At 39.5% G+C, this 13,093-nt stretch overlaps 1 protein-coding gene across 1 annotated transcript in view; it reads right to left on the bottom strand.

Moving 5' to 3' along the window:
* Positions 1–11,376, bottom strand: part of SLC28A3 (solute carrier family 28 member 3) — a 63,223-nt gene extending 51,847 nt beyond the window's left edge. Inside the window, exons 1-2 of the mRNA XM_069476331.1 lie at positions 11,144–11,376; positions 392–511 (exon numbers count right to left, since the gene is read on the bottom strand). Of these exons, the coding sequence (XP_069332432.1) occupies positions 392–451 (60 nt within the window). The 5' untranslated portion in view covers positions 452–511; positions 11,144–11,376. The remainder of the gene's footprint in view (positions 1–391; positions 512–11,143) is intronic.
* Between the last annotated feature and the right edge of the window lie 1,717 nt (positions 11,377–13,093).

Below are 13,093 nucleotides of genomic sequence, written 5' to 3'. Positions count from 1 at the left end.
AAGAAAAAGAAACCCTCAGGCACTAACTCTATCCAGGATCTGAATTCTCCCATTCTTTCCTTCTCACCAGTTCTCTGGAAAGGTGCCTGAAGGTAAATACTGTACCCCTGCTGTGAGCCGGAGGGGCAGATCAAAGCTGGAGGAAAAGGCAATCTTGTTTCTAAGTGACAGGGTAAGTGGAGATCAAAACAGATCGGTTAAAAGAGACTTTTCAGGTTTGTCAACCCAGAAGAGCCTCAGAAAGAAAAATAATGGGCTTAAAGTAAGCTATTAAAAATCTTATTGCTTTCCAATAATCCCACTGCTTTAGGGAGGAAACACACCAAAGGGCTAAGGAAAGAGCATTATTTCCATTGTCTTGGTCTTAAACAAAGAGGAAACCTCTGCTCACCTGGAAGCCAGTGTTGCTGCAGCCCTGGGCTCCGGGGGCTGCCATACTGTTCAACTCCATGCTCTTTTTGCCTCAGGCTCCGAATGCCTTTCAGATGCCTGGTCTGGAGGTCCTCCGTACCTGAGAAAAGAACAGCCTCAGCTGATGTCAGAATGCCACCTGCTGTTGTAGGGACCTGGGCACTGCTTCAGTTTGGAAACTTCTGCAGTATCTCCTGAATGACTTGGGCTGATACCTGTTTGGGGTGGGGCAGGCGGGCTGGAGGGGTGGAGGCTTCTAGTTTAGGCCCGCCCACCCCATTAATCTTCCTTTATCCTCATTATTGGCTTCCCATTCACACTTCTGGGGAGAAAACTCTTGTGGCACACGGAACAGAAAATGATGCTTGCTTTATAGTTCTTAGTGAAATAGTATATTTTCCTGTGGGTGGCCTTGGGGACTAGGAGTGGTGGTGGTGGGGCCAGGGAGCGAAAGGACTGGCTGCCATCCCGAGATCACTAGCTCTGTGCCAGAAACAGAGAGAGGCCTGGGTTCATCTTCAGAACAACTACAAATTCCATTTGGATAAACTGAAGTGCAGGAAAGTTAATTTGTTCAGAGTAGTCTAGCCAATAAAGGGACAATGAGAATTCACATTTAGGTCTGGGTCACTCCAAAGGCTTTTACTACATCTCAGCTTCAGACTGAGAAAGAATTATTATAATACATCAGTGCTATAAAAAGTTCATTTCTCGTACCTTAGGTACCAGCTGTTTCAAAAAATGTAATATTAATTGTAAGTGACTTGTGACTTTGCAAGAAAAGCATACCCAGCAGTCCTGTACTACCTGTTGGACTTTATATCTCTTAAGTATATTCTTAATTAAGGTTACACGTATCTCATCTCATAAGTAACAAAAAAATTCAAGAAATATATATATTATATACACATTTTAGCTTAAAATGTATATTCACTAATAAAAATAAATAATTTACTGATAAAAAAATCCAGCTCACAGAAATGCAGGTATGTCATGACAAATGAAAGGTGACCAACTATTCACTTAATAAAAGGATTCTTTGCATTATGAAAGTTTTAGTTGTAGGATTCTTTCAAGATAGGGATTTTTCCCATAATACATGTTAAATACTGCAAAAAAGTAGACAAAAGAATGGAAGAAAATACCAACTGTTACTAGTGGTTATTTCTAGGTTGTGGTTTTTATGGGTGGTTGTTATTTTCTCCTTTATACTTTGCTGAGTTTTCCATAAAGAATATAATTTACTTTTATTATTGTCGACCTAAAGGAAAAAACAGAGGCAAACAATATAAGCAGAGAGTTTATCTGGGCCAAGCTTGTGGATTGCAAGCGGAGAGCATAGATTCAAATTGCCCTGAATATACTCGATTAGCAGCAGTTTACATTAAAATAACATAAGCTATGATCATTATACATGTTCTTTGTATCACAAATTTCAGGAATAATAATAATAATAATGAATGAAGCAGCTAGTCAGAAACAAAATGACTTTAAACAATTGCACCCGGGCATGGGTTGGGGAGCGTCCCAAAAGTGTGAAGTCCCATAGTCCTGCCTCTCTGGACCGGATAAATCTTGCATACCTCACACTGCTCTGAGCTATTTTTCTCTCCTCATCCTCACGATATAGACTGTACAGTATATGTATAATGGTTAAGGGCTCTCAGGGACCTGCTATCTGGGTTCAAATCCTGGCTCTACGTCATGACTACAGTGAACTATAGCTTGAGAGTAAAATCTAGCCTGCTGCCTGTTTTTATATGGCCCAAGAGCTAAGAATGGGGTTTAGACATTTAAATGGTTGAAGAAAATCAAAGGGAAGAATACTTTATAGCTCATGAAATTAGGAAATTCAGATTCTGGTGTCCATGAATAAAGGTTTGTTGGAACTCAAACATGCCCATTCATTTGTGTGTTGCCTATGGTTGCTATCAGCCCATAAGGGCACAGTCGAATAGCTGTGACAAATGCCAACTGGCTCAAAGACTTAAGATATTCACTACCTGGTTGTTTATGGAAAACATACTATCTCTGACCTACTAGCCAAGTGAATTTGGTCAAGTAACTGGGTTCTCTGTGCCTCTGATTCTTTACCTATAAGATGGAGATAATAGTGTCATGTTCCTGTCCATGGCTGGACTTGGAAGTGTTGCCCCAGTTCTTGGGCTCTGGGCTTGGCAGAGTCACAAGCCTTGGCCCACAGACAGAGAGAGATGCCAAACACAAAGCAAATACGTGTGAAGAATTTATTGTAAAGAAAGTTTAAGGGTGCAAAGCAAAAGATGTCTCCTAAGGGGAAACGGGTCTGTCTCTGCAAGTAGAGACACTGTTCACTTCTATGTTTTTCCTTTTATATGCTAGTAGTTTAGGTAAAGGTTAGTTACAATTTCATAACTATACATCACTGTTTTGGGGACTGAATTCCTTTCTGTTTGGACATGCCTTAAAGGTTATGCTTCAGTCATTCTTTGTAATCTGTATATGGTGGAGAGAGTGCCGTAACCTGTTTATGGTGTTTTTTCCATTCTCCAGCTAGTGGTCAGTGTTCCATGGCCAAATTATCCCGTTCTTTTTTTTTTTTTTTTTTGAGACAGAGTCTCACTCTGTTGCCCGGGCTAGAGTGCTGTGGCGTCAGCCTAGCTCACAGCAACCTCAAACTCCTGGGCTCAAGCAATCCTTCTGCCTCAGCCTCCTGAGTAGCTGGGACTACAGGCATGCGCCACTATGCCTGGCTAATATATATATATATATATATATATATATATTTTTTTTTTAGCTGTCCAAATCATTTCTTTCTATTTTTAGTAGAGACGGGGTCTCGCTCTTGCTCAGGCTGGTCTTGAACTCCTGACCTCAAGCGAACCTTCCGCTTCGGCCTCCCAGAGTGCTAGGATTACAGGCATGAGCCACCGCGCCCGTCCTACCCCATTCTTTAAGACAGAAATAAGTGGCCCCTCTTTTTTGTTTTTCTGCAACCATTTCCTCCTTATTGTTTTTCTATAACTTCTTTCTCCTTTCTGCTTCTCTGATTTCCATTACCTCTCCCTTGTTTTCCAGTCCCTAACAATAGTAGCCATTTAAAAGGATTGCTGGGGTGATAAAAATGAGTTAATATACTTAAAAACACACAGAATGGTGCCTGGCACATAATTCGACATCACCCAAACTTTATGCCTTAGCTCTTTAGTGCTTCTGATTGATGAGACTTAGAAATTTTCATTAATCTTTCTCCTTAATTACAATATGCCATAATTAGTAGTCATTGTGCTACCAAAGGCAAAGCGTCCAAATGGAAGTGATGGACAGAGGTCTAGACAAACAGAAAGCACATGTGTGGGAAACTTTCACTGAGAAATTGGTAGAAGAAAGCAGTAGTGGCAACCTGATGTTATAACCTTCAGGAACTCAAGACTCAACTTAGTTTAAGGTTATGGAGGATCCTTACTTTCTGGAGGAAAAGATAACAATCTTCATTCTACCATTTATATTCATTGTTGTAATTGCAACTTGACTCAAATGCCTGACATTCTTGCAGATACAGCTATAGGAACCTTTAAAAAAGTTTCTTTCCCCTTGGTTATCATAGATAAAAGTTGAAAAAGAGCCCAAGAATATTTGAGAGCATTTCATTGTGCAAGTGAGAACACTGGACAGTGTTGATTAAAAGATACAGTGACCTCCCCTTCCACTCTCCAACTACACCAGCTAAAAGGAAAAATGACACCTAATTAAAGTAAATTGCATGTATTAATACAACCGTGATACTAAAATGCCAAAACAATGGTCACAGCTAGAGCAGTTTTGAAGTACAGTGGAATGTGTCTGAAGCCTGTATTTTAAGAACTTTCAGAATTAATGAGAATGCAGATGCTTTCCTTGCAGCACCAGAATTAGTGAGTTATGGGGCTATCATTTAAAATGGTGGGACCTTAGTAGAAGCTATGGCTCATTTTGCCCAATTAGGAAATAGAAATTGTGATCAGAAAATGAGGTCAAAGTCCCTTTCAGCTTTACAGAAGTACATTTTAAATCATTCCCCAGTCATGCGGAGTCATTATCTGTAAGGAACAGCTTGTGCCAAGAACTAAGAAACTCTCTCTTACCTCCTCTGAGCTACTTTCATTGCAGTATCCCTCAAACTCAGTTTTAAACTTTGAAGCCACTGTGCAGCCGCCAAAACACTGGGTGTGTAGTCCAGTGATTCCTGTATCCCATTCTGTTCCCCAAAAGCTGGCTTAGAAAGACTGAGAATCCATGGACCGTCTATGCACAAGCTCAGTAAAAAAAAATCAAAGCCCCAAACCCTCCGTATTTATTAAAAATATGAAAGTAAAAAAATTAAATACATGACATTAGATTGTTTTCCTTGCCTTATGCATGTAGTTCTATAGTGAGGTCACTCTTTTGTTAACAGTATTCCCAAAAGGAGTAAAATAAATTTAAAAAATGGCATATATAACACTTATCCTTTGTTAAGCATGATGTATTATGTAATATGTTATAGCATGATTTTTATCTGCCTCCTGCTATCTTTCTCCCCGAAGAACATGTCATGTAGTACAGATTAACTTTTATAAAAAAGCTATAAAAACGTGTATTTGAAGTCCCAGTTACTAAGAGGCTGAGGCAGGAGAACTGTTTGAGCTCATGATTGTGCCACTGCACTCCAGCCTGGGTAACAGAGGGAGATTCTGTCTCAAAAAACAAAAACAAAGTTAAGCACTTCAATCTAAAACATAGTTTGCATATTTTAAAAATTGATTTGAACTCAGTAAAGTTTTGTTTTTTCCACATAACTTTGGTTTTATAAGAGAACTTTGAGGAGAACTTGGGTCTACAGTTTGATCTTGGTGAGAGAGTAAAGAGGGTCCACTTCTCCTTGTCCAGAAATTCTGATACAGCCAACTAAGTACTTACCACCACCACAGATTATCTACTTGTTGCATTACTCAGCCTCACTAGAATGACAATTTTACCAAGCAGACTTTTTTAAAATCAAGGGTACTTGCAAGTTAAAAGAAACAAATAAAATGAGAGGGGAAAAAGTATACTTGAAAACAAAAAAAAAAAAAAAAAAAAGGAAGGAAAACCTCCCTCAAAACCATGTACTTAACATAGGAAATACTTTGGGATTTGTTTTTCCAACAGAATTACCTTTGCAGTTAGGATTTGCTTTTTTGCACATTCTCTATATACCAGGTACCAGGAAAGGCCAGAGCACTTATGGCAGCAAAAGACTGGCCATAGAATCTGCCACCTTGGTGATGCATGCCTGCAGTTAAATGATTATTTGTCTGTCTGTATCACTTTAGTAAGAATCCGGGGAAGGATGGTCTTGACAGATAGGGTAGACCAACAAAAGAGAACTAGCGTCTATTGAGCACTACTGTGTGCCTGTTAGGTCATTATATTGCTTCCATTTCATCTTCACAACAACCCTTCACATGAGGTACTAATATCCCCATTTCACAGATGAAACACATGAGGCACAAAGAGAAAAAGTGACCTTTTCAGGAACACAACCAGTTAAGTGGCAAAGCCATCATTTGAGCTCATGCCTCTGAAACTTAGTCTTGTCAAGAGTCAAGTTCTAGAAAGATACAAAGCCCGGAGGAAACATAACTGAGTTGGTACCCAAAAGTGCTCACTCTACTAGTGGGGGAAGCAAATGACAAGGAAAGTAAATGCAAAAGTTTAATAAAATGGATGAACAATGGGGTTGTCAGGAAAGCAGAATTTAATCCATCTGTGTACTTTGAAATCCTCAAAAAACTTGCCAATATTTAGTTGAGCTGAGTCTTAAGAAGGCACAAGTATTGGCCTGTCATATCTATTCCTTTGGAAGTGGATTCTTGGAACTGCTCAAGGCTAAATAGCTTATCCATTGATCAAAGGTAAACAGAGGAAGAAAACTGAAATTGCTACATTCCCATATGTCCTGGGGAATAGGTGTTGTGTTCCAAAATGAGATGCTAGGCAACACCAGTTTTCACTGGCCAGCTCTCCCCTAGAACCAGGGCTGGGACCAGGGCGAGGTAAGCAGAGCCTGGGGTGCAAAACATGAGGGGGCACTCACTCTCCAGGTCAAGTGCAGGGTTAGCACCTGAGAGTGAGTACCTCCTTAAATTTTGCCCCTGAGGCACCTTGCCTAGCTCACCCTACACCCCTCCATGCCAAGAACAATCTATGAGTTTGTTCTCGATGAGTATAACATAGCAGTTAAGAGTGTAGGCTCTGAATTCAGATCAGCTTCCAATCTAGGCTTTACCTCTACACAAACTAGCTAGAACCTCTGTAACCTCTCCAGTCACCTGTTATTACCTAAGAAAGGAGGTTAATAGTTGCATCTATCTTATGGGTTGGCTGTGAGGATTAAGTGAGGTGCCATATGTTAAGTTCCCAGCACCATGTAGCAAACATCTGCTATGGTTTGACTATGTCCTCCAAAGTCCCTGTTTTAGAAACTTAACATTATTGAGGGGTGGGATCTTTTAGAATTGGTTAGGTCATGAGGCCTCTGCCATCATGAATGGATTAATGCTGTTATCAAGGGAGTGGGTTAGTTATCCCAGGAATGGGTTCCTGATAAAAAGGATGAGTTCAGCCCAAAATTTTCTCTCCAGTGTGCTCCCTTGCCCTTCCACCATGTTATGATGCAGCCCTCTCCAGATGCGAGCGCATGCTCTTGAACTTCCCAGCCTCCAGGACTGTGAGTCCAACTTCTGTTTTTTATAAATTACCCAGTTTGTGGTATTCTGTTATAGCAGCAGAAAGTGGACCAAGACAGCATCCACACACTCAAGGGTCCAGGGGAAACCTGTCAGTGGTTAGCCTTTTGACAACCCTGAGTTGACCTTGTAGGGCTCAGTCAATATATGTTAGAGTAAATATGTTACTATCATATATAGTTGAATAAGGATAACTAAGAGAGCATAGAACAAACGTTAATATGGGTTATGTTAATGGAAACATGAAATATAGATAAAAATCTTCCAGGGAAGCCCATTCTTGAGTCTGGAAGATTTCCAGAGATAAAAGTCTTCTTTTTTAATAGTACAGCCATGTGTCACCTAATAATGGGGATACATTCTGAGAAAAAAATTACTGGGCAATTGTCTTTGTGCTAACATCACAGAATGCACATATACAAACCTAGATGGCATAGCCTCCTACACACCAAGGCTATATTGTATAGCCTATTGCTCCTAGGTTACACACCTGTACAGCATGTTACGGTACTGAATATTGTAGGCAATTTTAACACAATGGTAAGTATTTGTGCATCTAAGCATAAAATAGGTAAAAATATGGTATAAAAGATAAAAAAGGTACCCTTGTACAGGGCACTTACCATCCAGCTTACAGGATTGGAAGTTGCTCTGATAGAGTCAGTGAGTGACTGATAAGTCAATGTGAAGGCCATATACTACTGTAGACTTTATAAACACTGTACACTTAGGATATACTAATTTTTTAAAAAATTATTTTTTCTTTCTTCAGTAATAAATTAACCTTAGTGTACTGTAACTATTTTACTTTATAAATTTTTTAATTTTTTCAAACTTTTTGACTGTTGTAGTAACACTTAGCTTAAACACAAACATATTGTACAGTTGTATAAAACATTGTTTGTGGCCTCATTCTATAAGCTTTTTTTGTTTTAATATTTTTTTTTTTTTACTTTTTAAAATGAAAACACAAACACCCACATTAGCCTAGGCTGACACAGAATTAGGATCATCAAAATGTCACTATATAATAAAAATTTTTCAGTTCCATTATAATCTTATGAGACTACCATTGTACATGAGGTCCCTTGACCAGAATGTCATTATGTAGCACATGACTTGTATCTGCCTGCAATGTTCAGAGAAAATGACTGCTATGTGAGTGAACAGAAAATAGTTCATACTAGGCTGGATCTGTGTATAAATCTTCCCTAATTCTTATCTATTAATATAACAACGGTTTGCAGTAGCCTGAGCTGTTTCCTCTGGTGTCTCAGATGGAGTGAATCTTGTGTAAAGATCCATAGACCCAACCCAGGGATTGAACACTTTAGGTTTCTTTTCCTAAGCACCACAGTGCTGATTATTCTGTTGTGGGAAACACTGTCTTTTCTTGGATGAGAAAACAGTACATAGTTCATGAGGAAATGGTGGATGGTTTTGGATGGTCAATAAAATAAGTTTGCTACAAGGAAAAAATATTGCCATCTTTGGAAAAGAGAACACTCAAATGTTTTCTTCACCATTTTGTAACCACAATGGCAAACATTATGAATGGATGCTTAAACTAGTGGCTGAATAAATTTGGTGAGGACAAGGACATTTATATAGGCTCTAAGTGTCTCCTCACAAATTACAAGCCAATGAAGGAGAAAGCATAACAGAAACTTTATCATGGGGAAACCTGGAAGATACCACTCTAACCAAATGATTACCAAAGATGAGAAGGAGTGACATCAGCACCTCCTGAGAGGAAGCACCAAGGATAAATCATCACTTTGTTATCTCTGCCCAAAATGCACAGTCTGAATCTAAAGAGACCCCACTGAGGGATATTTTACAAAATAACTGGCCTGTGTTCTCCCCAAGTGCTAAAGTCATGAAAGACAAAAAAGAGCAAAGAGATCATTCCAGATTACAGATACTAAAGACACATGACAAATGTAATGTGGACCAAAAGCCCTGGACCAAAAGCAATGATTGTTATAAAAGGCAGTATAGAGACAATTGACCAAATTTGAATTTTGTAATAGTATTGTATCAGGCCGGGCACGGTGGCTTACGCCTGTAATCCTAGCACTCTGGGAGGCCGAGGCGGGTGGATCGCTCGAGGTCAGGAGTTCGAGACCAGCCTGAGCAAGAGTGAGACCCCGTCTCTACTAAAAATAGAAAGAAATTATATGGACAACTAAAATATATATATATATATACAAAAAATTAGCCGGACATGGTGGCGCATGCCTGTAGTCCCAGCTACTCGGGAGGCTGAGGCAGTAGGATCGCTTAAGCCCAGGAGTTTGAGGTTGCTGCGAGCTAGACTGATGCCACGGCACTCACTCTAGCCCGGGCAACAGAGTGAGACTCAGTCTCAAAAAAAAAAAAAAAAATAGTATTGTATCAATATTAAATTTCTTAATTTTGATAATTATACTGTGATTATGCAAGAGAATGTCCTGAGGAAATATACATTGGCGTATTTAGAAATAAAGGGATATGATTTACTTCAAAATGGTTCAGAAAAAAACTCCAGGCCGGGCGCGGTGGCTCACGCCTGTAATCTTAGCACTCTGGGAGGCCGAGGTGGGAGGATCACTCAAGGTCAGGAGTTCGAGACCAGCCTGAGCAAGAGCGAGACCCCCGTCTCTACTAAAAATAGAAAGAAATTATCTGGCCAACTAAAAATACATATAGAAAAAAATTAGCCGGGCATGGTGGCGCATGCCTATAGTCCCAGCCACTTGGGAGGCTGAGGCAGTAGGATCGCTTAAGCCCAGGAGTTTGAGGTTGCTGTGAGGTAGGCTGACGCCATGGCACTCACTCTAGCCCGGGCAACAGAGCAAGACTCTGTCTCAAAAGAAAAGAAAAGAAAAAAACTCCATGTAAATGTGTACGAGTATGAGAGAGAATAAATAAAGGAAATGAAGCACTATATTAATGGTGAAAATGTGAGAGCTTTTGTATTATTCTTGGAACTTTTCTATAAATTTAAATTACGTCAGAATAAGAAGTTACAAAACATGCTTTCTGAATTATTTGTATATGCAGATATATACATTCAGCATTTTGTAAGTTATGTATGTGGACAGTGGAATGGTTAATTTATATTTTAAAGTCTCAAACTATATACTATCTCACATATTTACCCATATGTGGTTAAGCACAGATTCCATAACATTTTATTGTTTCAGTTCAGAGTAGGGATGGATTTATTTAACAACACACAAAAGTCTGCTATTGATGGGGATTAAGATTTTTAGTATAAGGATTTCTTCTTACATAATATATCTGCATAACAGTAAGATTTATCATTATTAGGTCAAGCCATATAGGTTAGAATTAGAAAAATGCTGAGTAATTTTTAGTGATTAGTAGTTATTATTTAAATTATTAAATTTAAAGAACTTAGGAATATACCCCAAGTGTATGTTGCCCTTAAAATTTGCTATAAGTCTAAAAGTGACTGTTTCAAATCACATTTAGAACTAACATAATTTCAGTTTCGTTCATCTCTACCCAATTATTTCACATATTGGCAGAAACTTGAGGTAGTATCTTGGCTCTTAAACCATCTGGTAGAACATCTGCAAGTTGAAGTATTATTTGGGAACACTGGGAAATATTGATACTTAATCCTATTCCATCTACTGCACTAGAAATAATTTATGAGCAGAAAAGGATCACGTTCTACATATGCATTGTAACAATCACAATCACAAATACACCAAACTCTGTAAACCTATGCAAGAAAATCTCAATTGATGTGTTTTCCTGTTAACATTACTTTGCTATTTATTTGCTTTGCTAGCATTCATTAGCATGATTGAAAACTTACCAAAACCAGTCATTCCAGGTAACTTCCATTCTTTCACTCAATACAAATTGTAATTACTAAGGTATTTTTTGGGACTACTTTTCCAAAATGACAAAACCAAAAATATAAAATTTGCAGAGTGGGAAAAAAAATTGTAATTCCTGAAAAGAATGTACATGACGGCTATACTTACTGAGATATTGGGGTCATTGTTCTCCGTTAGTGTAGAACGTGGCAGAACACCTGGCTCTCGCCTCCGGAGTTCTCTTTCTTCCTTGTTCACAAATCTTTCAAGCCCTCCTGACTGTTCTGGCCTCAGGGCATTTTCACTTGAACTTGGACTAATTCCTGGACTGGTTTTTTTTTTTTTTCATTGCTCTGGTCTTAGCTTTCAGCGGGGCTGTCCTAGACCATTCAATCCTTTTGCCAGCCCACCTCTAGCTAAGGACACTGTCTTGTGCACTGTGGACTCTGTGTGGAGGGCAAAAGGCTGGCATGGAGGCTGCATGGAGAGTAGCTACGTAAGAGCTCTGAGTGCCCAGCTCCTAAATACCATCCCCCTACAAGGAACCCAATAGGTTGCACCTAGGACTTCTTGTTCTAGAAACAAGGAAGTTTTTAAACCTGCCTAAGGTTGTAGCCAAAGGATATAAGAGTAATCTGGGAAAGAACAATGTTTATAATGGTTTGAAACACATAAAACCTACAAAAATTTATGAGTCTATGATGTTTAAAAAGGTAAACTCTAAAAAAAACCTAAAAAGGGAAAATGTAAGCATTTATTTTGTCCATGAGGAATTGCATTTCAGGGTAACCAAATAGCCCCAGTTGATGAGAAGAAGCCATATATCTGCTAGAACAATGCCAGTAGCAAATATAAAAATGACAGAATTTGAGAGGCATGCTGTTGAGATGCCTCGAACAAGGGTTACCAATTCCTATTAAATCTTTGGTTGGATGGTTGGTGGCGTGCTGGACATTGTTCAGAGCAAGCCATGGCATGCAGATGACACACTAGCACTGGGGGATTGGTGAAACAGCATAATAAAGATATCAGGCTCATCATAACCCAAATGGGCAATTCACTGTAAGTGTATCCACCAGATACTGTGAGCTTCTGATGTGGGGCCATATGAAGTATATATTATTTCTGTTTCTGTATATGTTGGTTTCTTTTTTTCCATAAGAACTCTGAAGTCAGATTACCTGGTTCTAACCCTAATTCTTCTACTTCTAGGTTGGGATCTTGAGCAGTTTATGCAACCCCTCAGAGCCTTTTAGGGTTCTGTGAAGCTCTGATGAGAATATCTGTGCAATTTCTGGAGTGGGGCCTGGTACTTACAACACTCAATAAATTAGCTGTTACTATTGTAAATGCTCTATTATTTCCTGGATAAATGCATACTGTACTTGTAACAGAGAAAATGGCCTGGAAAAGGGTAAAAATGTTTTTGGTCTCACCTTCTTTGAGAATTAAAACCTACATCCCTGCTTCAGGCCAGTGGTCGGAAGGGGCAGGAAAGCGTCTTTTGTTCTTTGTGCCATAGAAGATGGCCCGAGGGAATTGCCCTGGCATAGTGAGATTGTCTTAGCCAAAAATGGGATTATGGAATTAATCAGAACCTTTAAAAGCTCTGTACTTCTGCTCAGAGGCAGGACATTGGAACTTTGAGACTGGAGTCTGCCAACCTCCTCATTTGCTGGCAAATTAATAAACTTCTCTTTCCTTCTCCCCAAACCATTTGTCCTCATTCTTCTGATGCGGCCTTGGGGACAAGTGCTGAATTTTCGGTAACGTACTCACAATAGCCATTTATAGCTATAGAACTCCCCTCACCCCAACCCAGTACAACCCATGCAGTTCTAGACCTTCGGTAGGGTACAATTTGCCAACCACTGAGGCATCAGGACCCAGGTTCCAGGTTCTCCTCCCATCATTAACCATCTGCAGTGTGTGAGTGCATCTCATAAGTGCTCTGATCCTCAGCTTCCCCATTGTGAGCCTGAGAGAGAAGTGGGCAGGGACTCACATATGTGGCACAGGGGGAAGAAAGGTGACACTCACCTGGGCAGAAGATATTATTCAGTGTGACTATATTCTAAAACTCCAGGACACAATGCTTGCAAGACAAAATGTGGTCCC

The sequence above is a fragment of the Eulemur rufifrons genome, chromosome 7, assembly GCF_041146395.1.
Source record: "Eulemur rufifrons isolate Redbay chromosome 7, OSU_ERuf_1, whole genome shotgun sequence".
Classification (NCBI taxonomy): domain Eukaryota; kingdom Metazoa; phylum Chordata; class Mammalia; order Primates; family Lemuridae; genus Eulemur; species Eulemur rufifrons.
This window is presented reverse-complemented; position numbering and strand designations above follow the sequence as displayed.